Source organism: Poromitra crassiceps, assembly GCF_964638095.1.
Source record: "Poromitra crassiceps genome assembly, chromosome: 15".
Taxonomy (NCBI): domain Eukaryota; kingdom Metazoa; phylum Chordata; class Actinopteri; order Beryciformes; family Melamphaidae; genus Poromitra; species Poromitra crassiceps.
In genome coordinates, this window is record NC_139634.1 from 27,545,002 (window position 1) to 27,570,029 (window position 25,028).

Consider the following 25,028-nt stretch of genomic DNA (forward strand, 5'->3'; position numbering starts at 1 on the left):
AACAGAATTGAAGGTACAGTATTTAGAGATGGAAAGACTCCTGTCTATGTAGTTACTGCAGTCAAACAGATGGTATCTCCAGCTCAGAGAAGTCACTGGGGTTTAGCGACTCAACTGCCTCTCAGAGCCAATCAGGACTCTGCTACAGTATTTCACATAGTTAACCCTTTAATGGCTGTTTTGGAGACCTTTTTGACAACACATTTTTATTGGGGGGGAGGGGCGGGGGATATCCCCTGCGACTAGTCGACTGCGACTAGTCGACTGCTTTTTGGGAGTAGACGATGACTGCTAAAATGCAATAGTCGTGAATGCCCTCATATCTAGCACATCTCTTTTGCGGACACAGTAATATTTGTTACATCTTCTCTCCATGCACCGTGGCATTGATTTTTACTATTGTTGCTTGTGTGGGTTGAATGATTTAAACGAACAAAACAAAACCGGGGACAAGGATGCTTGTCTTTATTGCGTCACACAACACATGCATGCATTTAAGCTATTCTGCTGTTGTACTCACTGTTTGTCATTCTGGATAACAGCCAAATGTGTTTACTCTCACCTACCTGATGCCAAAGCTCCACCATTTGTGAATTCTCATGTTCAGTCATGATCTCATTTGTGGACATAGTGTTCTAGTCTCACAGTAATACATCCTCAAATTGATCTCTGTGCACTGCTGTCCCTTAGGTGAGTGATTTGTCCTTCCACGATTCCCTGGCCACCTTCGTAGCCATTCTTATTGCTAGACAGTGCCTGCTCCTAGAGGACCTGGTTCGCTGTGTGGCCATCCCCTCCCTCCTCAACGCTGGTAAGGAGTGTTCATGCTCTACATTAATAAAGCCACTTCAAAATGCAGAAAAGTTTTCATATATATTTGCGATCCTCGTACAGTGCGGTGACTGATTTAATTGCCCCGATAAACCTCTCTAGTAATGCTATCATTGGAGTCGTTTCTCGCTGTGATATGGCTGTGCCATGGTTTTCCACGCCACCGTGGTTAAATCTCACAGCCCCTAGGCTTGTTATAAATGAGTTAGCAGTATATTGCAGCTTGGTCTCGTAGGTCTTTGAAGGAACACCGAGCCGTATAATGCATTACTTCTATCAAAGAGGGGAGTAAACACAGAGAACATTTGATCTGCTTCCATGAAGCCTGTGTGTGTTTTGTGCACTGGCCAGAGAAGTGCCTCGTTCTCCCCACTGTTCATCTGTTTCTCCCAGCGTGGAGACAAAGACTCATGCAGCCATACTGTCTGGTTGAGTTTGGCTCGTTTTATTACGCTGCTACATGTGCCAAATGCCAACAGCACTCTTATGTGGCAAATGCTTTGTTCTCATTCCCTCTTTCACATCAGCTCTATGAAAATGCCACTTCGTTCTGGCTGTCTAGAAGCCTATCTATCTAGGACACGGGTTTAAATTTAGATGTCACTTTGATGATGTAGATTGTGTAACTTGTGCGAAAAAAGGAAGAAGCTCAATTGTGTGATCTGAGGACACTCCACTTTGACCGTTGTGTTTGCATCCAAACTCACCTCCAGCCTGCAGTGAGCAGGACTCTGAGCCAGGAGCCAGACTCACCTGCAGGATTCTGTTGCACCTTTTCAAGACGCCCCAGCGCAACCCTGTCCCCCAAGATGGCGCCAAGTCAGGTAGCATGTAACCTCCTAAACATGTCTGTTTCTCTGTCTAATTGGCAGATTTGTCACTTTTTGTCTTATACTGATGCTATGGTATGATTTTGTGCAGATAAATCCTCAGTTGGTATCCGGTCATCGTGTGATCGCCACCTTCTTGCTGCCTCTCAAAACAGCATAGTTGTGGGAGCAGTGTTTGCTGTCCTCAAGGCTGTCTTTATGCTGGGTAAGCCTTTTTGCAGTACTATCAGGGCCTCAAATTCGGCGCAGGATTGCGGGTATTGCGCATAATTTCATCAATTCCCACAAATCTAGCACTTACAATAACAATAATAGCTATATACTTCCCGCACACATTTACAGCGATGTCTAATAATATAATGTTCAACTAACGTTTGCACCAGTGTGGAACGTGTGGAATGCGGGAGACTGGTCGGACACGCTGCATCAACGGACCGAGTCCGATTTCCTCTGACAACACACGTGGCGCGCTCCTCCCTCTACAAGCCCCCTCTGCTGTTGCAGTAGGCTCCTCCCTCTACAAACTCCCTCTGCTGTTGCAGTAGGCTCCTCCCTCTCTACAAGCCCCCTCTGCTGTTGCAGTAGGCTCCTCCCTCTCTACAAGCCCCCTCTGCTGTTGCAGTAGGCTGTCTCTACAAGGCTAGAAGCCCCCTCTGCTGTTTCTCGCAAGCATAGACTAGTTACAATCATGTGAACTTGAAAGCATGCAAACATGGACCGCTCGCTAAAACCTAAATCTCGCGCTTGCCCCTTAGTGCAAACGGCAGCAACGTTACCAGTGATGTTAACAATGTTAATCGTCCCGATCCTCAGACACGCAACGGTAGTTTTGCTCAGGTGATGCAGCAGATGAGTTTTAGAGTAACTGGCTCAGAATATATCCATGGCTTGTGAAAGTGAAAAGAGCTGCTCGATTTATAATGTGCGCTCTGCTGTGCCTTTCACCAGCTGATGTTAGAAGACGTTAACTTCGATGGCGTTTCTTTCTCATACAGCAGACCGTGAGGCAGATTCAGCAAAGACTGTGAGGTTGTGATTTTTTTTTTAACAAAGTTGTTAGGGAAAGAGATGAAGCGGAGGTGACAGAGTACACAGAAAGAATAGAGCATGGAGACAAGACAGAAGACACCAAAGACTTAAGGAGACAGAGAGAAGCAGAAAGAGACAGCCAGCTACAGCATAGTTCAGAGAACCCCTCAAATTGGAGGAGAGCTACAAAATGCATCTGAGGTAAGAATAGGACAATGTGGGCCCAGCAGTTAAGCTCACTGTTACAGTCAGTCATTCTCAACATTCTCCATATTAAGGACCTCAAATTTAGTACACATCAGGGCCACAGACCCCCATTTGATGATATTGTGCCTCTCGGACCCAGATGTAAAAATGTTTGTATTGTTAAATATGATTTTGTCCAGAATTCCCATACAAACCCCCGAAGTTTAACAATCCATAAATTTGCTGGGGACCCCGTCGAAGCCCCTTAAAGACCCCTGGTGGTCAGCGGACCCCATGTTGAGAACCTCCAGTATCCACTCCCCCCAAAGTCTATAAATCCCCCCTATCTGAAGCATTTAAAAGGGGTGTTGTAGAATTCCCTCCCAATTTGCAAGATGAATTTTAGGCCCTGAATGAGCTCAAGATGAGAACGCTGCAGTCCTTAAATCATGTCACTCCTTGTCTGGAGCATGATCTTATTGGTCTGAATAGAAGAAGGTTTTTACTGGAAATATGTCTGAAAAAGGGGTTTACCGACAAACACGTTCGCTCTCTCTCTCTCTCTCTCTTTCTCTCACTCTCTCACTCCACCTGCGTACCTGCTCTGATTCGCAGGGTGAACAGACAGGCAGACAAGGGCTGAGTTCAGCCCCTGTAAAACATAGCAAAATGTTTATTTAAAATGGAAACGGTTGTGCGTTAAACACCCTGACGTGGTAACCATGAAAACATTAGCATAATCATAAAGTTTGCAATTTCATTTAAAGCACATTGAAAATATGATTTTATTTAACGGAGACAGTAAAAAAAAAAGCTTACCTTGTTAATGTGTTTTATTATAATTTTCAAATAAAATTATTTTCTTTCTAAAAACAAGATTTGGCCTTCAAAAACTATTTCCCCCAAAAAATGAGTCTGGGTCGTCTTACAATCAGGGTTGTCTTATATTCGGAGGAATACAGTAGGTAATCCCTTGTGCTAAACACAGGATGTATACACATCTGATTTTGATCATGTGATAAGGTAACGGCCAAAGGATATTGCCCTGTATGAACCTCGGTGTCAGTTACCTCCTACATGAGACAGATGCAGATAAGCATACCGTGAAATACTCCATCATGTCGAGGACAGAAATGACTGTCTTCCCTCTCTCCATGTTGTTTTTAGGTGATGCGGAGCTAAGGGGCTCAGGACTGTCGCACCCTGCTGGCCTGGAGGACATCTCTGGGGGGCGCACCGTCTCCATAGAAACAGCCAGCCTGGATGTATATGCAAAGTATGTGCTGAAGAGCATCTGCCAGCAGGTGAGCATATCATGTCAAATTAGGTCAATGAGATGAGAACAGAAATTAAATATTCAGTTGTCCACCATCACAGGCAGCCACCATTATAGCATTTGACTTTGTTTTAGTGTGACATGGAAAAGGTTGTAAATGAAGGTGGTGAGCTAACAGAAATTGCTTTCTACTGCTTATATGCTACGTTTCTTCCTTTTTTACTGACTTTAGCAATCCTGCTTTTCTCACATACTTGTGGATGCAGCCAAAGATGCAAAAGAAGTGTGAATGTATGAGATCATTTTCAGCGGCAGATGCCACTCAGTATGTCACACACAGATACCAAGGCCAGTAGCCCAGATGGCTGGACATGGCGTCGGCTCTCAAGAGACTTCAAAAACACTTTCTCCTTAGAATGTGTTGCTGTTCTATTCCCGAGAGAGGAAAAGTGACCCTGTGCCCGCTTTTCAGCACAGCCCGCCTTTGGTTATGCTCGTTTTGCATGACTCATGAGTTTCCAAGATACTCGGGCTTAAGCTTCAGACTGAATCAGTGTCACTGGAGCCCTGTTACTTCAAACAAGATTCCATAACTCAATCCCTCATGTTAGGAACTGTTATATTCCGGACTATTTTCACATTCCCCCCTCCGCTACTTTTGCCTTTTCCTTGTTCCCTTCTCAACCCGACTGTGTTTCCCCCCCATCTGTGCTACAGGAATGGGTTGGCGAGCGCTGTCTTAAGTCTCTGTCTGAGGACAGCAGTGCCCTCCAGGACCCGGTACTGGTCAACATTCAGGCCCAGCGGCTTCTACAGCTCATTTGCTATCCACACCGCCAGCTGGACAGTGATGATGGCGACAACCCCCAGAGGCAGCGCATCAAACGCATACTACAGGTCCGGAATACTCACAAACTCACATGTTGTTTAAATTGAGCCTGAGAAGTACAAAGTACCTTTTTGTTCATTTATGTTAAGCTTGAGAAGAATCTTTTTCTTTGAATAGTTTATGGCGCAAACCTCAAACAGCTGGATTTAAGATGTGGTTAAGCCTTGGCCATTTGTGATCTTAGTTGTTTTGAAACAGTTTGATCAGTACATACCGCTTTATTGAACCCGGACTGTGAAGTATCGCTGCCCTCTGCTGGTTGAAGCAGGGGTATAGGACATGTTTATTACCAGTCACATCAAATGTGTATGGTGACGGTCACACAGCTCTCTTTTAGATAATATACGTGAATGTATGTGACTAACAGTAATCCTGTCCATTTTGTAGAACATGGACCAATGGACGATGAGACAATCATCCCTGGAGCTGCAGCTGATGATCAAGCAGAGCACCAACAATGTAAGTTCTATCACCGCTTCATTTTCAGAGCATCTAACTATCTTTTTGGCATAAGATATTTTTGACATCTGTCATTTTATGGTATTATGGACTGCAACACAGCATTGAATGCGTTTGAATGAATCTGATCATCCCTGGCCTTGATTACCCCTCGTGTCTTTTCCAATAGGAGCTCTACTCTCTGCTAGAAAACATAGCCAAGGCCACCATCGAGGTGTTCCAGAAATCAGCTGAGATGAACTCCAGTAACCCCTCAGGGAATGGAGCAATGGCTGCAGGCGGCTCTGCATCCAACAACACGGCCAACAAAATAAAGCCTATTTTAAGGTGCGTCTTTTCCCTGCACTTCTCCCTTACATTGAATGTCATCGATAGCAACACATGCACCCATGTTATTCTCACATATCTCACACATTTTGAGCTCATCAGCATATTGTCAGGTCACTATGGCTCCAACCCCTGCACTCCTTACTGTTGATTATGTGTAATTTTGGTGATGTAGAAACTTATTCTACCGTTGCCGCATTGATTGTAAGTTGGATAAGAACATCAGCTAAGTGCCTGAAACACAAAGCGTAAAATTTCATATAGGATATTTTAAGTGTGAACAGAGGTGGTGGTGTACTCAAAGGATTGATCTTGGTGTCTCAAGGAGAAAAACGTAAGTGCTCTTGAAGAATAGGGTTTAAAAACATCACTGGAGCAGAGGCAGACTTAAGGCACTCATACGTGGAGCAGAAACAAATGAGATACTTCATCAGGGCTTCAAAGCCTGATGAAGACCTTGCAGGTCGAAACCGGTCTGGTTTTTTTAAATTGTATTTTGTAACCTTTAAGTCATGATAGAATAAAGGCTTTCTAACTTTATTCCAGTATCTCACTTTTTCCTTGCTTGTATGAGTGCCTGAAGTCTGCCTCTGCTCCATTGAGGATATTTTAAGTGCCCGAATGTGAAACACCTACACCTTTTTGTCAACATAACGTTTACAATCCTTGCCTGTTTGGTTGAGCCTTAACATTTGTGTTTTTGCTGTGTGCCCAGCTCATCGGAGCGGTCGGGTGTGTGGTTGGTGGCTCCATTGATAGCCAAGCTGAACTCCTCAGTACAGGGCCATGTACTGAAAGCAGCAGGGGAGGAACTGGAGAAGGGACAGCACCTGGGCTCATCTTCACGCAAGGAGCGAGACCGGCAGAAACAGAAAAGGTACCATGCTACAACAGATCATATTTTATTTACTCTTTATTTAACCGGGTCGAGCCATCCATGCATAGAAGATACAGAAAACAACAATCAACCGTCTGAACATGATGTGTTTCTTCATCACTTCTGTTTATTCTCCACCAGTATGTCTCTGCTGAGCCAGCAGCCATTCCTGTCTCTGGTGCTGACCTGTCTGAAGGGCCAGGATGAACAGAGGGAGGGCCTGCTCACCTCGCTCTACAGCCAAGTGCAGCAGATTGTCACCAACTGGAGAGAAGACCAATACCAGGATGACTGCAAGGCGAAGCAGATGATGCATGAGGCTCTGAAACTACGACTGAATCTTGTGAGAGCCTCTCGATCACCATGATCATCTGCATAGTGACGTGTCCCTGACTACAGAAACTCCACTCCCAATCTTCATCATTATCATCATCGTTTTTATTAACTAACCATTTAAATTGACAAATTGTAGATACAGCCAGTAATGCATATTGATCCTCCTTACCTCTACCATCTGTCAAAGAGAACTAGTTGATGAATATTATTCTGAGGCCAGAAGTGTTATTAATTTCAGTAAGTAGCCAGCGTAATTAAAACACTAAAATGCTTAACAATTAGAAGTATTTGACATTGAAGAAGGCAGCCCTTGTAATGATAACCCTTCCTCTTATTACTCATCTACTAATGTCCGTTTTATATTGGATTGGATCAGACATGTTCTGAGGAGTGACAGTGTTTTTTTGTGTGCCTCTGCTAACAAGGTGGGGGGGATGTTTGACACGGTCCAGCGCAGCACCCAGCAGACCACTGAGTGGGCGGTACTACTCCTCGACATCATCAGCAGCGGCACAGTGGACATGCAGTCCAATAAGTAAGTGTCAAGGGACGAATCCATTCTAAAGTGCAATCTACACATTAGTCCTCTAACCTTGTACAGTTCAGTTATTATATTTAAGCACAAATTCTATAATGGTCACAGTCAACAGGTATCAATCACATGATCAGCCTCTTTGATTAACGTTTGTGTCTTTCCAACAGTGAGCTCTTCACCACAGTCCTGGACATGCTGAGTGTGCTGATTAATGGCACACTGGCTGCTGACATGTCCAGCATCTCTCAGGGCAGCATGGAAGAGAACAAGAGGGCCTACATGAACCTGGTCAAGAAGCTCAGGGTAAGAACAGTGCAGCTAGATGTGCTCCTAATTTTATTTGATTTTTATTTGATTTGATTTGATTTTATTTTATTTGATTTTATTTGATTTTATTTTATTTTATTTTATTTTATTTTATTTTACTGCCTCAATGAAATTGGTAAGAAATGGGCATTAGGTCATGGTAAAACAATGGCCAGCAATGTTGTAGCATCATCAGGAAAAGACACATTCAGAATGAAATGCAACCAGTTGTGTGTTCCAGTTAGAACTTCACCTGCCAAAATTGTCTGTGGACATCAAAGCAATGAAGGCTGGTCGCACAACAGGAAGAAGGTACAAAAATAATTGATTTATTTAGTCGCACAAAGCGCTTTCGGCCATCCGGCACACTGATGAAGGCCAGATGGCCGAAAGCGCTTTGTGCGACTAAATAATTACGTTTTTTTTGTACGTTCTTCCTGTTGTGTCGACCATCCGTCATTCCATGGATTTCCACATTTGATCACGCAGCAGGAGGTTCCGAGCGCAGAGGTATAAACAATCCTGTGGAAATCAAAGAAATCAGGGTAGAAAAAAAGTGAAATCATAGCACTTCCAATCTACAGTCATACAATCAAATTCTTCTACATTTAATGCAACCGAGCTAAGCTCTACAACCTAACTACCCCTGTCTTGAATAGCTGAATGATTTGTTTAAAACAAAGGTTTTAAACAGATATGCTGGTGTCGGAAAAAGGCAGTTCACCGCTTCCTTATTGAGAACAGCTAGTAATTTAATTGTTTCCCACAATGTGTCGTTTTTGCTTCACAGAAAGAGCTTGGCGACCGGCAGTCAGAAAGTTTGGAGAAAGTTCGCCAGCTACTGCCACTGCCCAAGCAGACCCGTGATGTCATTACCTGTGAACCCCAAGGCTCACTAATAGACACTAAGGGTAACAAGATTGCTGGCTTTGAGAAGGAGGTAAGGGCTTTCTCACATGCTCATGTTTCATAATGTCCACATGTAAGGCTATACTCGTTTCAGTCCAACAAACTTCGGATAAATTACATAAAAAAAACCAAGACAAGACATGCCAATCTCATTAGCAACAGCATGCCTTTCATATAAAACTATGTCTCTGTTCCACCAGGGCCTTCAAGTTTCAACCAAACAGAAGATCTCTCCCTGGGATGTGTTTGAGGGTCTGAAACACTCTGCCCCTCTCTCCTGGGGCTGGTTTGGCACAGTGCGAGTGGACCGCAAGGTCACCAAATTTGAGGAACAGCAGCGCTTCCTGCTTTATCACACCCACCTGAAGCCCAAACCTCGTAGTTATTACCTGGAGCCCCTCCCCCTGCCCCCAGAAGAGGAGGAGCCACCGACACCTGTTTCCCAGGAACCAGAAAAGAAGATGGTGGAGGCAGTTAAGCCAGAGAAGAATGTGCCCACTGTGCCGACTGATTCAAACAAGAAGAAATCCAACAAGAAGAAGAAAACTCCCTCGACCAAGACTGAGGTCAGTTATTTGGTCCACATCTGATGATTTTGGATTAGTATGATTTGACTGCCTGGCATTCTCTATACACTTTATTTTCAGGTTAGAAATTGCTACGATCAGATCATCAGAAGAAAGCAATGAAATATTTTTGTTTTTCCTGTTCTCACTAGGACTATGTGAACCGCACACCAAGCGGCGTGCCCTATGGAACAGGTATGCCACCTGAGCTGATCATAGGACAGCAGAACCACCCATATAGGATGGGCTATGGCCAGCCAGGCATATACGCACAGAACCAGCCTCTACCTCCAGGTCAGTTTCCTTTTTCTTCATCATCATCACCGTCATCACGAGCAGGAAGCATTAAGACTTGGAATGAAGAGTTTCGCTGTTTGGTTGGAGAAAAAAAGATCTTCAATGAAGTAACGGATTTGGATTGTGTTTTACATCTTTTCCCTTCCGACAGGAGGTCCAGGTTTAGATCCTCCATATAGACCGGCCCGGAACCCCCAAATGAACAAAATGATGCCCACGCGGCCCAGCTACCCGGCCATGATGCCCGGCATGCCGGGCAATATGCCTGGCATGATGGGAATGGACAAGCAATACCCAATGGGTTACAAGCCCCAGCCTACCATACCACAAGGCCAGATACTGCGCCAGCAGCTACAGGTCAGACTGGTGAGTCAGGTGAGAGCTTCACTCAGGATAGTGGCGAGTCTGTTTGATGCCTAGTTTTTGGTTTTGTGTGTCTAAGACAAGCATGCGGAGACTGTTGTTAAGTAGTAGAGTAATGTACTTGTGTAGAGAAATCAGTTTTAAGTGTCATCTTGACCTTCCCATGGAGGACAGAGGGGTTCACTGCTTTACTGACTTCCTATTGTTTTCAGAATCAGAGCATCATGGGGCAGCAGATGAGACAAATGGCACCCAACCAACCATACAGTTCCATGCAGCCATCTCAGGTAAGATGTCTATTTTTATTTGCTGCTTGTTGTTGTTGTAGTAGTAGTAGTAGTAGTAGTAGTAGTAGTAGTAGTATTTTTAAGTCTTAAAATGCAGGTGTTATCTGACACCTTTCTTTAAGTCCAGAGTCAAGAACTCCTGTGTTCACCACAGCCTACAAGCTATCTTAACACTATGCTGCAGTCTGTCACCTCTCCTTTAGACTGCCCAGTATACTCTCATATCCACTCTCACACATGCGGACGGACACACACACACACACACACACACACACACACACACACACACACACACACACACACACACACACACACACACACTCTTAATTCCCTCCCCATTTTTTTTTTCTTGATAAAATGGCTCAATGAGTGAACTACACTATCAGTATATCAATGACGGTTTCCGTCTATGTCTCAGTTTGTCTTATCCGCATCCTCTCTGTGTTTGTTCAGAACATATCTCAGGGCTATACCCACACACACACGCACATGGGGATGCAGCAGCATCCGTCCCAAGGTGGTGGTATAGGTCCTTCCTCCTATGGGAACCAGAACTTTCAGGCCGCCCATCCTGGAACCAACCCGGCCGTGGTGGACCCTCTGAGGCAAATGCAGCCCAGGCCCAGCGGCTATGTCCACCAGCAGGCCCCAGGCTACGCACACAATATGCAGAACACACAGAGGTATGCAAGGCTGATGCTTTGTTCTCATGCCTTTTTTATAAGAATGCTGAAGGTTAGTATTGTATTTGAAAATGTTGTTACAAAGTAGCACTTTGAAAGTATATTCAGGGTTTCCACGGGTCTTTGAAATCCTTCAAACTTTGTGAATTTGAGAAGAAAAATCAAGACCTTGAAAGTTTTTTAAATAGACATAAATAGATCTGGGTCATTGAAAGTGCTTGGAGTTATATATTTTGTGCAAGAATAAAAATAGAAGTTATTTTGATATATATATATATATATATATATATGTATATATATATATGTATATATACAGAGATGTTAATGTTAGTAAATCAGTTTAACACACCACAGTTGAGAACTGTTCACACATTCAAGCATCTCTCTTTAGTTTTTGTCTGTGAGTTTCTGTAAAGCTGGCTAGTTCTCATTATAATGTAATGTAATTAACCTTGATCCTTGTCTCAAATTATGCTGTGTTGGGTCCCTGAATCTGACAGAATTGGGCCTTGGAAGGTTTATGAAGGTGTGGGTACCCTGTATATTATAATGCTCCTGTAGCAGCAAGCTCAAGTGTCTCGTCAATTTAGCTTCATTCCAGTTGCTGTGGCGTTTTTGTGCTTGATTTCATATTAATGACATCCGTCCCTGACCGTGACCCCCTATCTGCCTTCGACTCCTCCAAACATTAGGTTTGCCCACCAGCCCATCCAGCAGAACCCCAACATGCATGGTGGTCTGGGCCACATGGGAGGCCAGGCGGTCCACCTGGGCATGAGGCCCAATCCGATGCTGGCAGAACAGCAGCAGCAACAAGCACAGCAGCAGCAGCAGCAGCAGTACCTCAGACAACAAGCACTCAGAGTATGTCCTTTCTCTCGCCGTCCATTTAGCCAATTCCTTGCCATTACTTCAGTTCATCAGTAACTGACTGTTTAGATGCACTGATAGTTGTAATAGCATTAGTTTAAATGTTGGCCTTTTAATCGAAAGTTTATCCTTGAAAGCTACCCACTCTGTATAGTAATAATAATAATAATAATGATAATAACGTGAATTCCACTGCGCACAGTTGCTCAACTGCGCATGCGCAAAGCCACTGCCAATACTGATAGAACATTTTCTTCGTTGAGCATTTAGTCAAGCATTGAGCATTTGGGCATAGGCTAATTAAAGCGTCATCTTATCGGCCTGTCATATCGGTAGAAATGTACGTTTCGTGCCGATGCCGATATTTTATCCATTATCAGCCGATACGATTGCGTTCCGATATCATCATTCATACCTAGTCTTAAGTGATTTAAAAGATGATACTGAATTAGTGAAGCTAGCTTCCTTGGGCAGGCTGTTACACACTGTAGGATCCCTGTGGTTTAAACATACCGGTAATTGGTAAAGAAAGAAAAAAGTCTTCACCTTCAGATATTCACCTTCATCTTCATCTCTTCTCTATGTACGCCCAACAGCAGCAACAGGCCCAACAACAAGTTCAACAACAACAACAGCAACAGCAGCAGCAGCAGCAACAACAACAACAACAACAACAGCAACAACAACAACAACAACAACAGCAGCAGCAGCAGCAGCAACAACAACAACAACAGCAGCAGCAGCAGCAGGTCCAGCCACAGCAGGTCACACCCCAGCAACAGGTCCAGCAGCAGCAGCAGCAGCAACAACAGGTAGCAGCGGCACAGCCACCAGCCCAGGCACAGAGCCAGGCCCTGGGAAGCATGCAGCCACTGCCCCCGCAGCAACCTATGGTAGGTCCCGTCCATAAGCATATTGTCAAAAGTTTACTATGACAATAGAGTACCGCAGGGATGATGTATTTTTGGAGGCTTACCCAGAAGTCCATACACTTCCTGGTTCCTACGTGTAAAAGTCAATGGGATTTTCGGATACATTTTGATGAATTTCGGTTAAATGCATGAAAAAGTAAGGTCTGTGGTTAACAAAAGTTTATGGAACAGCAAACTTTGTTCAGCAAGATAATCTTTGCAAATGAGGACCACTCTTATGACTTTTGAAGCATTTTCTGAAAATCATGTTTAAAAAAAGGCATTTACGCTTTGAAAATCATAACGGTGGTCCTCATTTGTGGTGATTATCTTGCTGGACACACATTTAGCTGTTTCATATTTTATGCATTTAACCAGAACAAAAATCCCATAGATTCTTTACATTTAGGAACCGAATTGCTAACCAGGGTACCCGTGAGGTCTTAAAAGTATTAATAAAAAAGCATTGAACTTAATATTCTCAAAATAAGGCCTTAAAAGTATTGAATTTTCTTCACAAATTCTTGAATTTTGTTTAAAAAGGTCTTAAATTTGTTTGTCTCCCTTCATAGGGATACGTTTTTTTTCATTTGGAAAATGTCAGCTGAGCCGACTGTCTCACTGGCAAACGATGCAGGCCTTTTTGAGCATGTGTGCAGTCAGAAGTGTTGCCAGATTGGGTGGGCTTCGGCCACTTGGGCTGTTTTGGGTTGCGTTGTGCAGGGGGAAATGGGCTTGGGCGGTTTTTGAACAGCCTTTAGGCTGGAAACCATCAGCTGTATCTGGCAAGATGACTCGGAGTGTGGCTTGTTGATTAAATATCCATAAAATTACTCCATAAAGCTTGTGTAGTACTGTGTAATCAGAGTAATCGTTCTATGAGTCGGGAAAAAGTAATTTGATCCATTACTTCTTGAAAATGCGAGTCGATGGGCTCCGCTTTACCAAACTAAGAGATGGAAGTTGCGTATCGCACATACAAACCTTGCACATCCACGGTGGCCTCACGAGGCTTGGTAAGTGGTGTCATGGCCACTGCTTCTAGCATTAACAGTAACATTAGCATCAGAGCTCGTCCAGGAATTTCTAGCAAAACACTGGAACTATGACACATAAATGGCTGTCACATCAAACAGTTCAACGGAGCTCACCTGGTTAGCAGTCCTGCATAGCTCGGCTGCTGTATCTCTGTTTGGCTTGTCTGGACAGCTCGGTCAAGTGTGTTGGTAGGGCTTGGCGGTGATGAGCATTACGCTGTTCGTTTATATATTTAACACACAATAAAAGGTGCCTACGAACACGTAATGTTACATGATAACAAACTAAAGAGCACGCTTGTCACAAACGACCACGTCCGTCTTCTGTATGAACCATGTGATAAGGGGGAAATAACACTACTACTGAAGCCACTTCTTCAGCTACGCCTCCCTCTGATGAACAGCAAAGTACCAAATCGTATACAAGCAGGACTGTGACAGTAGTAATTACTGTAATAGGCTATCTATTAAACACCTGTAAAGTTAATAACGACTTGTGTGTGTCTTCATTTCAGTTCCCACGACAAGGTATGCAGCAGACTCAGCAGCAGCAGCAGACTGCAGCACTGGTCAGACAACTCCAACAACAACTTTCAAGTAAGACGACAAACTTGTCATGTTTTCATTTGTGTGTAATGATACACTATGTGTGTACAGTTGTCATTGTGTATATTGATGAACAGATGCTATATTGACATGATGGTTGATTTTTTTTCTCTTCCTTTTTCAGATACAAACCCAGGACAGAGCACCAATTCATATTACTGATACTGCTTGTTTATAGTTGTGTGTGGAGAATAGAGACCCTCAGCGTGTGGGAGTGTCCCCAATCTGTAGATTGGCAGGTGAAGGTGTCCAATGCCGTGCAGGCCCTGTTTGTAGAGGTTTAAGCTGTTAGGAGGCACAAAGGGGCGACCAATGGGCGAACCAAACCCCAACTTGAGGCAACATGTTCAGAAAATATCTCTTCAGTCATGTAATTATGGAATATCCGAGGAGGGATCGTGCTGTGAAATAAACAGATCATGGAGAATAATGGAAGTTTATGTAAAAAAGTACCAGAAATTATAAGAATAATGCAATTTTTTATTTTATTTCAATTTGTACAATTTTTTCAGTTTCGTGTATTTCTCATTAAAAAAATCATGTCAGTTTTTATGCCTTGTATTTGTGTTGCTTGCCTGTATACTATCTTTTAAAACTTTCAATGAAAAAGGGGCAATCAGATGAATTACTTTATGGGTTGCATTGCATAATACTTCCTAACTTCAGTTTAAATTGCAGGGTTAAAGGTCATGATCTAATTTAAATATCTTTACACAGTCCTTTGTGTGCTCAGTAAGTTTCATAGTCCCAACCCAGACAAGATCATTGGCCACTTTAATATCTGAAGCATTCAATTCAGCCTGTGTAGACGGCAATGACGACACCTTAGCTTCATCTACATGTAGCCGTAGGTCTCTTTTTTTCAGAGCCTGGGATCTCCCTTTAGCTTAGGGACCGTTTGTTATTTAGAGGGGGGGGGGGGCGGGGTCACTGGAGGGATTTGGGGTGCTCTGAATTAAAAAGCTGTGACCCTTCTCTGACCAAAATATATTTTTCCTTGAACCTCCACAAGTGATTAGAAAAATATGATTGACACTCCCTGACAAAATGTTCTAACCAGAGATGGGAAGTAACAAAGCATTTAAGTGCACTGCACTTAAGTAGAATTTTCAGGTGTACTTTAGGGAGTATTTTTCTGACAACCTTTTACTCCCACTCCCTACATTTTAACAAAGATCTGTACTTTCTACTCCTTACATTTTCAAAACGCGTTATTTTAATCCTAATGCACGACAGGCAAAAACGATGTAACGTTTGCCTCTCGTCCGTCATACCACTACCACTCCATCTCTTCATGCACGGTCTAGCTCACTCGACTGCTCCCCCTCTCTAGCGTAGAGTCTCACATCAACAATGTCATGAGAAAGAGTAGTTGTCATTTTAAGGATTTGAATGAGATAATTGTACTCTTATGAGAAACATCACACAAACTGGTCCCATAGTCTAGAATAGATCAGTGGTTCCCAACCATTTTTGTGTTATGTACCCCTTGAGCTGTTTTACCATGCCGATAGTACCCCCTCACTCATGTGTGTCCATAATTCTCCTAAAGTTGTTATATTAAACTTATAAACTTTTAGTAGGCCTCTCTAACACATCTCATTAAATGAAAATAATTTGAATGACTCCTCTTTAGTTTTCAATTGGGAAAAAGTCACCAGTTTTTATCATTTTGGAAATACATTGTAATCCCAATCTTTCCAAGTACCCCCTGCAAGCTGCTCAAGTACCCCTGGTTGGGAATCACTGGATGTACGCATAGGGGTCCATCAGGTTAACCAAATGAGACTATTACCAGTGTGCCAAACTATTTGGAAAGTATTGTTTTCTATAATAGAACCATAGAAAGCATGAATATTTGTTCTACAAATATAAATACCAAATCGATATCACACAAAAAAAAGCAGGACGACCAACATGCAATGTATTTAATCCCTAAAACACAATCACTCCACAGGGGGGCATAGCACTGCACATAATTATTTTATCTTAATTTTGCAACCTTTTTTGGTTTTATAGGTTTTCCTTTATCTGCGTTTGGACTCTCCAGCAGACGACTAAACAGCACTCCAGAGTCTGATCCTAGCGCTCTCCCTTCAAAGGGACAGTCCATTCCCTGATACCTCGGCAGGAAGTTGAGAGCAGCCCAGCTCCTCTCGCCTCGTCGCACCCCTAACCTGGACAGGAGCTTGTTGGACATCTCTGGCACTACGGGCTGGAGGAGCGTGCCATAAATCCTCAAGCATTCGAGGGACACATGGATGATGGTGTCCAACCAGCGCTGGTCTTTACTGTCCCCTCTGTCCAACTTCCAAGGTGTGTGACGCTGAACAAACCCATTCGTCTGCCTCACACACCCGCCGACGGCCTCCAGGGCTTTGTATACATGCATGCTCTCGTAGTGCTGAGCCACCACAGCCGGGAGGCTTCTGACAGCATCCAGCATGTGGTAGTCTTCGGCCACGGCCCTGCCACTCTGGTCACTGGGGAAGGAGTCAGGGCAGAAGGAGGGGTAGACCTGGGCTGCGTTGAGAGAAGGAGCTGTGCAGCGGTTCAGAAGACCGCCCAGAGTGTCAGCCAGCTCTGCATTGAGCAGCTTGACCACTTTGTCGTCGTTGTAATCGCAGTCCGAGTCTGGGACGCCCTGACGTAGAAGGAAGTACCTCATACCATCAGTTGTGAACCTCTGCGAACGTTCGAGGGGATCAACCACGTTGCCCAAACTTTTGGACATCTTCTTGCCCCCTACTGTCCAATGAGAGTGCACATGTATCGCCTGTGGTAGCGGCAGTCCGGCCCCTAGAAGAAAAGATGGCCAATAGATGGCATGAAATTTTAAGATATCCTTTCCTACAACATGATGGGCCTCATTCCACCATTGGTCGTATTTATCTGGATATCCAGCCACTGTGAGGTAGTTGACCAGAGCATCCAGCCACACATAGATTGTTTGTTCAGGGTCGTCTGGGACCGGGATGCCCCACTGAAGACGGCTTCTCTGACGGGACACTGAGAGGTCAGGAAGGTCCTCCTGGAGCCACTGCAGCGCCACCTGGTGGAAACGCTCAGGCTGTACAGCCTTGGGATTTCCTCTCAGCCAGTCGAGCAGCTGGGGCCGAAAGTCAGACAGACGGAACATATAGTTCTCCTCCTTCATCCAGTCCGCCTATGAAAGCAGGATGGATTAGATTAGATCAGTGGAGTGAGGACAGCTTGCAGGAACTGTGAATGTTGTGTTAACTAATAACGAACATGTTTGACCACACGTGACATATTTGGATCTTGTGTGGTGTCTGCTGCTTAGACAACTTTGCATTCATTCATCTCAAATGGAAAGCACCATGGGTGGAAGTAACTAATTACATTTACTCATGTCACTGTAATTGAGTACTGTAAGGAATTGTACTTGGTTTTTGCTGAAGTATTGTACTTCGCTACATTTTAAATCACATCCATTACAGAGTGCAGAGAAATCTGGCTTTGACATTTTGACTTTTATTACTCAAGGGGATTTTTACTACTTCTACTTGGAGTAGGAAATTATAGTACTCTTTCCACCACTGGACCTCACACCTCCATGTCTGTCACTCACCCTGTGGCCACTCTCCAGAGAAATCTTGATCTGCTTCCCCGATGAGTCCAAAGCATCTCCCACCTGTGTCGGAGTCAGGAAGCTTTCATCTGGCGTGGAGTACCAGCCTTCATAACTTCCCTTGTAGATGAGCCCTCTGTCCTGCAGCACTGACCAGAATTGCTGCACGGCAAGCTGGTGTCTCTGCTCTGTGGTTCTTATAAAGTCTGTGTGTGAGATGCTGCAGCTCCTGAAGAGATGGCTGAACCTCTCCGACACTTCGGTGCAGAAGCTTTGGGGATCTTTCCCGGCAGCATCAGCAGCTTGTTGGATTTTTAGGCCATGTTCGTCTGTACCTGAAATACAATATCGCATGTATTATTAAAAATTCTCCTGGCATAGATTTGCATTTTAGACATTAAGCCAAGTCTCTCACTGTACATATTTGTTGAAATCAATTGTAGAAAGGGGTTAAATTCCTAGATTGGCAATACTACACGCTACGAAACCAAACCCCTTCATTTGACCCCTAATTTCTCATTACATAAACATTAATGATCCATTAAAAATAGGGGTATCGGGGTGTTTAAAGTGGTTTTGATGGGGTCGCCATTAATAAATAACTCCCTTAACCCATTTTAATGGGATTTTCCATGAATTAAGGGGTGAATTATATGAGGATGTACATGCAACCAATTGTAAGGAGTGAAAAGGTCAACATTCATCCCACACAGCATGCATGTGTCAATGGGAGATTTACCTGTGGCAAACTTTGAGTTGAAGCCCTGCAGCAGCTTGTACCTGTGCAAGCAGTCAGCTATCACAGCTGAATACAAATGTCCCAAATGAGGGGAAGCGTTGACATAGAAGATGGGAGTGGTGATGTAATAATTCCTTTCGTTTTTGGACAGATGTGTGCACATGCATCTCAGCATTATCCGTTGGTGATTCCATTGAGGTGAGATTGGTGTCGAAAATGCACTTCGTCGCACAGCCTTACAGTTTCTGACAATGCACAGGTATGGACTCCTCATCATTGGATAGCAGGTGATGTTCACGTGAAGTCCAATCGGAGATTATGAAAATGATTTTAATCCCAGACCATGTTTAGTCCACGGAGTGCAGTAGATTTGGTAACGCAGTCACTCATTTCCGAGAGATTTCGTTTGGCAGGCAAACAGGCAAGGATAAAATAACACACACCACTATCCTAGAATAGTCTTATTCGTTATCGATAAACATAGTATGTCATGTGCGATTTGTTTCCTTGTCAAGGTTAGGTCTTCTTCCGGTTTGTACGCGTAAGGTTTAATAGTCCAATCAAAACGCTGAACTATGAATTGGGAGGGGGTTTTACGAGTGGCAACAACCAATCATATTTCTTTCCGCTCAGTGGTTCTGAGCAGAGCTGCAGAGCAATCTGAGTGGCAGCAATGGTGGCAGCAAAAGGGTGGAAGGAAGGACCCCCCCCCCAAAAAGAAGGATAAGACATCACTCACATCACAGCGTTCGAATGTTGCATTGGGGCCAGTTAGGGCAGGCAGGGTAAACAATGGGACCATAAAACAAACAGAAGCCTGTAACCTAATATAAACGTGCTTACATTACAAGATTGCCCGGCTATATAATAAAATCATAAAATGTGATTAAACTGTTGCATTCAAAAGGACAAGGGAGTGCTGCAAATATACCTCGGTGGTTGGTTGGGTGATGTCTTATCCTTCTTTTTAAGGGTCCAGTAACCGAGGAAGTGACTAACAGCCAATCACAAATCAGCTCCTAGGCTGCAACGAAAACTTTGGCGTGACTGACAGTGACAACTAAGGTAAAAACACGGATTTCTTGTAAAATTGTAAGCAAATATAGCGTTAGCGTATTGAATTAAACTAATTTAGCTGAAGTCATCATCGAGCTTGAAAAGTGTTGCTTTTTATATCTCATGAGATATAGACACTGTCTATAGCGGTTTCACGTAGCAGCATGTCAGTCATGTGATTTGAAGGCTACTTGTTGCTAGAACACAAAAGTTCACAAACAAGCTTTGTTGCCTATATGATTCGAGATGAATACAGCACATTTGTGTCACTTTGTTTCAGATGGATGTGAACCGTAAGGATTTCTACATTGGTCTTTCTCTGGCTGTAAGCTCCAGTGTTTTTATCGGCGCAAGCTTCATCTTGAAGAAGAAAGGCCTTCTGCGATTGGCCAGCAAGGGTTCAATGCGAGCAGGTACCTTGAAGAAACAATCTACTAAACAACACGTCCTACATTTTAGAAAGTTGAACTACCGGTATACAAACATGCAACACAGAAAAAACTTTCATGTTGGAACATAATACATGTAAGGAATATAGGAGATCAACTTCACACTTCATAAACATAACAACAACTTAAGTAGTTAGATATGTATGTACTGTAGTTGTGGTAAGAGAGTTGGTGAAAGAAGGTACTGACTTTCTCACTTAAAATCAGTGAGGAAATGTGGAGTTATGGGGAAAACTGCCATCTACTTTTTGTTTCTGTCTCAGGTCAAGGCGGGTATGCTTACCTCAAGGAATGGCTATGGTGGGCAGGACTTATTTCAAGTAAGTGAATGATTTGCGATCTCATTTGGACTAAAACAGAATACTTTAGTCTGTTGCTTAACTGTGTGACCATTGACTCAGTGTGTGTGACACGGTCAACTGTGTTTGATTTGGCCGCCCCTCCCTATAACATTAAGGTCTTTGTTTTCAAAGGGAACACGAGGCTCTTGTGGGTTTGGTATTTTTTGCTGCTGGTCTTTTCAGTATAGCGCCCACAATATTCCTTTGAAGTACACATTCCTCAAAAGAGCACATTTGCACATGTGGGTTGGAAGAGAATAATTTGTCAAAACTCACCAACTGCTACTACAGCTGTGAATTTATTTTCCCCTAGTGGTGGCAGTATGTCCTAATGTTTATGGTCTGCATTTCAGTGGGAGCTGGAGAGGCTGCTAACTTTGCTGCATATGCATTTGCACCCGCCACACTTGTGACTCCGCTCGGTGCAATGAGCGTACTTGTAAGGTAATTTTCTCACAAGTTGGTTTTGAAAAGCTGACGCGTCTGCTGCAGTTTTTCACACTTGTCAGGCTGTCGTCATCTGTCATTCTCTTGGTGTGATACAGACGTGAAGAAGAATAGCACATCCAACTTCTCCATTTTTGTTTTTATAGTTTTCATCTGCAGCAGCATTTGTGAGCATGCAGCATCTGACAGGTTTGTTTCTTCTTCCAGTGCTGTGCTCTCCGCCTACTTCCTGAATGAGAGGTTGAATGTGCATGGGAAGATTGGGTGCTTGATGTGCATCTTGGGCTCCACAGTGATGGTGATCCATGCCCCGCAGGAGGAGGAGGTGGCCTCTCTCAGTGCCATGGCCGAAAAGCTGAAAGACCCAGGTAAGGATAGTGGGTGTTTACATTTAATTGAAAAAGCTCCAGAAAATGATTCCCAGATAAGAGCTGGAACTGTTTTTAAGGACACTAACTTATGTCAAATACTCCCACATAGGTTTCATTGTGTTTGCTGCGTGCGTTGTGGCAAGCAGCCTGGTTCTTATCTTTGCTGTGGCCCCACGGTATGGACAGAAAAATGTGCTGGTCTACATCCTGATCTGCTCTGTGATTGGCTCCCTGTCTGTGTCTTGTGTCAAAGGCCTGGGCATTGGCATTAAGGAGCTGTTCGCTGGGACAGCAGTCCTGAAGGAACCCCTGTTCTGGTCCCTAGTCGTCTGCCTGGTAGTCTGTGTCAGCATTCAGATCAGTTACCTGAACAAAGCCCTCGACATCTATAACACCTCCATTGTCACGCCCATCTACTATGTCTTCTTCACCACGTCGGTCATGGCCTGCTCAGCCATCCTCTTCAAGGAATGGCTGAGAATGACCACCGATGGAGTGGTGGGAACTATCAGTGGTTTTCTCACGATCATCTTGGGGATCTTCCTCCTCCATGCCTTCAAGGACATTCCCTTTACATTGGATTCCCTCCCACTGTACCTGCCGAAGGGTCTTCAGGGCTTCCCACGGGGCCACCAGCCCTATGTGGCCCTTCCCAACCATGACGGCCAAGCAGAGGATGAGGTTAAGATGCCCAGAGATGGGAGCTCGAAGGGGGGATACCCACCAGAAAGCTCCGTGAGGCGGAACAACAGCTTTGTCACTACTTAGCAATGTTTCCACTGACCCTTATGAAGCCATATTTCACTGACAAGCTTTACAATGTGACAAGTTAAAAGTGACAATTTACTAAATCTGAAGTTCCGAGTATAGACACTGGATGATGAGCAAAGTTGCTTTGAGAAGAGCATACTGTTGCTGAGCCTGTGGGATTTTATTACAACAAAAGGGTATTTTATCATCTGTCACGTTGGTAGAGCCAACTCATTTTACTGTGGTTAAAGATGGTACAGGATTATAATCTGTAGTATAATTTATTCGAATTTATCTGAATGTCTGTGAATGCCTGCTGTTACGGTGTTTAGTGTATAGTGTTATACATTTAAAAGCTTATACAAATACACAATCTTTTAAAAATATGATCATACTGTTAAATTCAAAATTGAATAGTAAGTAAGCCAAATTGTGCCTTATGTTACTCATATTACCTATGCGTATTTTTGCACTTTTTTTTTAACCTGCATCAAATATTGTACAATGTTTTTTTTACTTTATGACCAATGATAAGGCAAAAGCTTTAATTTCCCTGAATGTGTTTCAATCATTTGTTGTCCTCAGCTCTGACATATTACTGTAATACCTCAGTATTATTTACACAGGTCACTGAAGAACTTTCTTTCCTCATGTAAATGCATTCCCCTGATGTGCCAAGCTGTAACATCTTTCCATGATGTAATGGTATTTTTGTTGTTGTTGATAGTAATGTTAATTAAAGGCTAACTACAATATTACCTGACTACACTGAGAAAAAAAATAGACTGGGTTAGTTGGCATTTTCTTTATTGCATTATGTACATTTCAAAGCCTTTAGCCATAGATCATGCCTCTTGTCAATCAAGACATTGTCCTTTTATTTTGGAACAATGTGGTGAACTCCTTGTCGCTGTCAAACACAGGAGACAAGATGAATGTCCCAGATATTTGGATCTTGCCGCAGTCCCCGGCCTTGCAAGCTCCCACACTTTACCCACTAGTTACTGCAGCGGATATCAAGACACTCCAATGCAGCTTCACAATATGAGCAGGGAATAGACTTGAATTCCATGTGTATGATCCGACTTAAAACCAAACCAACATGAAGTCATTCATAGCGACCATAGACTGTTAGTCTATGATAGCAACTGACCACAATTAAAACTTCGTACACATCCGACTGAGTGAAGGACAAATCAAACCCAAGACTTGCATGACAGATGGTGTTAACCTGAGGCACTTGTATCAAAAGTAACACTTCTTGTTCCTATTTCCAGATGAATGGTCAGCTCTCATATTGCACCATACAGAAAGATGGCAGGACCGAAGGGCCTTGTCTTGGATCAGTGGCTGTGTGCTCCTGTCTTGTCAGTTCTTTCAGTGACAGAGTTTAGTCTGACATCGTCTCTGAAAACGAGCCCCTACTTCGCTGGGTCTGCTCCAGCCTGTTCAGGATGAACTGGCTGGTGTCGATAAAGCGCTCTACACAGTTAACAAAGCACACTTCTGTCCTGGAGTCCAACTTTGGCCCGGGTTTATCCATGCATTTCTCCTGGAGAGAGACCACAGATACACAAGTTAAATACAACGGTATTGCAAGCAATACATTTTGCTATTTTAACACAATAAATGTTAATAAACTGTACTTATGTATAATAAACTAAACAAAACAAAAAACTGATACCCACAATGCTACAGTAACATGATTCGCAACCTTTTTCATATCAAAGACCCTCCTGAGTTTGAGTCAGACCAATAATACTTTTTGATATGATTTGGTCCATGCCTATCTGGATTATAGGCAGAGATGAACTAATGTACAAACTATGATCAAAATAGTCATTATTGTATATAATATTTTGCAGTTGTGTTAACTTCAACTTGAACATATCGACAATTTGCCAAAGAACCCGGACCCCACATTGAGAAACAAGGCGCTCAAGGCGCTGGCTATTTGCTTTAACGTTACGCCCCAAGTTACACCACTTGCCCATCATCAATAAACCGGCTTTATGTGGCTACTACAATAATCTAAACGCGTTTCTGGAAAGTATAGCCTACTAGGACTATACAAGTAATGACAAGTAAAACGTACTAGCAAATCTACGTTAAATTAAAATATGCTGCTAGCTGACATTTACGTTATATATTATGATATACTGTGCTAGCTGGAGAGCTAACGGCAGGCTTAGCTTACCCAGCAGACCTCAGTCATCTGATGCACCAGCTGCTGAAATCTTTGTTTTTGAGACTCCACTTCGATGAACTGCTGAAGCTGCGGGTCCGCTGTCGCTCCCTGGCCGTCCATATTCCAATAGAAACAGACTGTTAATGCAGAATTGTATTTATGAATGTCTGATAGCTGACCTTCACGTGTGTGGATCGGTGTCGGGATCGGTGTGGATGGGTAGACACGACGGGAAACAGGAAGTAATTCGACCAATCAGAGAGAGCGCTGGCACTGCTTTTTGTGAAGTGTTTCTCATTGGATAGTCTGGGCACCTTTCACATAGATATATATAAAGGCTAGATAGCTTACCCGCGCTGCCGGCCAATGGAGAGCGACGTCGTCGCATGGCGGCCATCTTGCTACAGGGAGCTACTAGGAGTTATGAGCATCTGTTGTTGGGTTAGTATGGCAACATCATATGATCATAACTCCTAGGGAAATGGATGAAACTGCATGAAACTTTGTGCCTGAATCCCTCTCATGGCATAGATGCTTCGGTTTAATTTTGGTGTAATTTGGAGCCCATCAAAAAAATAGTGTTTTTAGTGGGTTTTTTTTTTTTTTTGGTCTATCTCGGGAAAGGAATATCCTTGTAATAAACCAAACCGTTTGTAAATCCGTCAAGATTTCAGCGAGTTATGAG

The 25,028-nt window shown here is 43.5% G+C and overlaps 4 protein-coding genes across 6 annotated transcripts in view; 2 read left to right on the plus strand and 2 right to left on the minus strand.

The window, feature by feature from the left end:
• Window positions 1-14,954, plus strand: part of med12 (mediator complex subunit 12) — a 33,501-nt gene extending 18,547 nt beyond the window's left edge. For 2 of the 3 annotated variants that reach the window (XM_083652437.1, XM_083652439.1), the window contains 21 exons: window positions 691-811; window positions 1,545-1,655; window positions 1,753-1,866; window positions 4,044-4,180; window positions 4,870-5,049; window positions 5,429-5,500; window positions 5,670-5,827; window positions 6,543-6,704; window positions 6,846-7,047; window positions 7,466-7,575; window positions 7,743-7,878; window positions 8,672-8,821; window positions 8,991-9,356; window positions 9,509-9,650; window positions 9,805-10,028; window positions 10,229-10,303; window positions 10,757-10,986; window positions 11,679-11,850; window positions 12,453-12,749; window positions 14,320-14,401; window positions 14,535-14,954. In XM_083652437.1, coding sequence (XP_083508563.1) covers window positions 691-811; window positions 1,545-1,655; window positions 1,753-1,866; window positions 4,044-4,180; window positions 4,870-5,049; window positions 5,429-5,500; window positions 5,670-5,827; window positions 6,543-6,704; window positions 6,846-7,047; window positions 7,466-7,575; window positions 7,743-7,878; window positions 8,672-8,821; window positions 8,991-9,356; window positions 9,509-9,650; window positions 9,805-10,028; window positions 10,229-10,303; window positions 10,757-10,986; window positions 11,679-11,850; window positions 12,453-12,749; window positions 14,320-14,401; window positions 14,535-14,572 — 3,279 coding nt within the window. In that variant the 3' untranslated portion in view covers window positions 14,573-14,954. The remainder of the gene's footprint in view (window positions 1-690; window positions 812-1,544; window positions 1,656-1,752; window positions 1,867-4,043; window positions 4,181-4,869; window positions 5,050-5,428; window positions 5,501-5,669; window positions 5,828-6,542; window positions 6,705-6,845; window positions 7,048-7,465; window positions 7,576-7,742; window positions 7,879-8,671; window positions 8,822-8,990; window positions 9,357-9,508; window positions 9,651-9,804; window positions 10,029-10,228; window positions 10,304-10,756; window positions 10,987-11,678; window positions 11,851-12,452; window positions 12,750-14,319; window positions 14,402-14,534) is intronic. The other variant, XM_083652438.1, reaches the window with a different exon arrangement.
• Window positions 14,955-16,394: 1,440 nt separating this feature from the next.
• mars2 (methionyl-tRNA synthetase 2, mitochondrial) lies at window positions 16,395-19,181 on the minus strand (the record flags this gene model as incomplete). Its single annotated transcript, XM_083651833.1, has 3 exons — window positions 18,742-19,181; window positions 18,003-18,337; window positions 16,395-17,576 (listed from the first exon to the last, which is right to left on the minus strand). The coding sequence occupies exons 1-3, from the start codon at window positions 19,016-19,018 to the stop codon at window positions 16,395-16,397; spliced, it is 1,794 nt and encodes a 597-aa protein (XP_083507959.1). The 5' UTR covers window positions 19,019-19,181.
• A 530-nt stretch (window positions 19,182-19,711) lies between these two features.
• Window positions 19,712-22,821, plus strand: LOC310790266 (magnesium transporter NIPA2). The gene is made up of 6 exons (XM_083651935.1): window positions 19,712-19,806; window positions 20,078-20,210; window positions 20,510-20,566; window positions 20,941-21,031; window positions 21,242-21,402; window positions 21,515-22,821. The coding sequence occupies exons 2-6, from the start codon at window positions 20,078-20,080 to the stop codon at window positions 22,171-22,173; spliced, it is 1,101 nt and encodes a 366-aa protein (XP_083508061.1). The 5' UTR covers window positions 19,712-19,806; the 3' UTR covers window positions 22,174-22,821.
• Window positions 22,822-22,954: 133 nt separating this feature from the next.
• Window positions 22,955-24,540, minus strand: timm8a (translocase of inner mitochondrial membrane 8 homolog A (yeast)). Its single transcript, XM_083651415.1, has 2 exons — window positions 24,353-24,540; window positions 22,955-23,707 (listed from the first exon to the last, which is right to left on the minus strand). Exons 1-2 carry the CDS (start codon window positions 24,461-24,463, stop codon window positions 23,546-23,548), a joined length of 273 nt encoding a protein of 90 aa, XP_083507541.1. The 5' UTR covers window positions 24,464-24,540; the 3' UTR covers window positions 22,955-23,545.
• Between the last annotated feature and the right edge of the window lie 488 nt (window positions 24,541-25,028).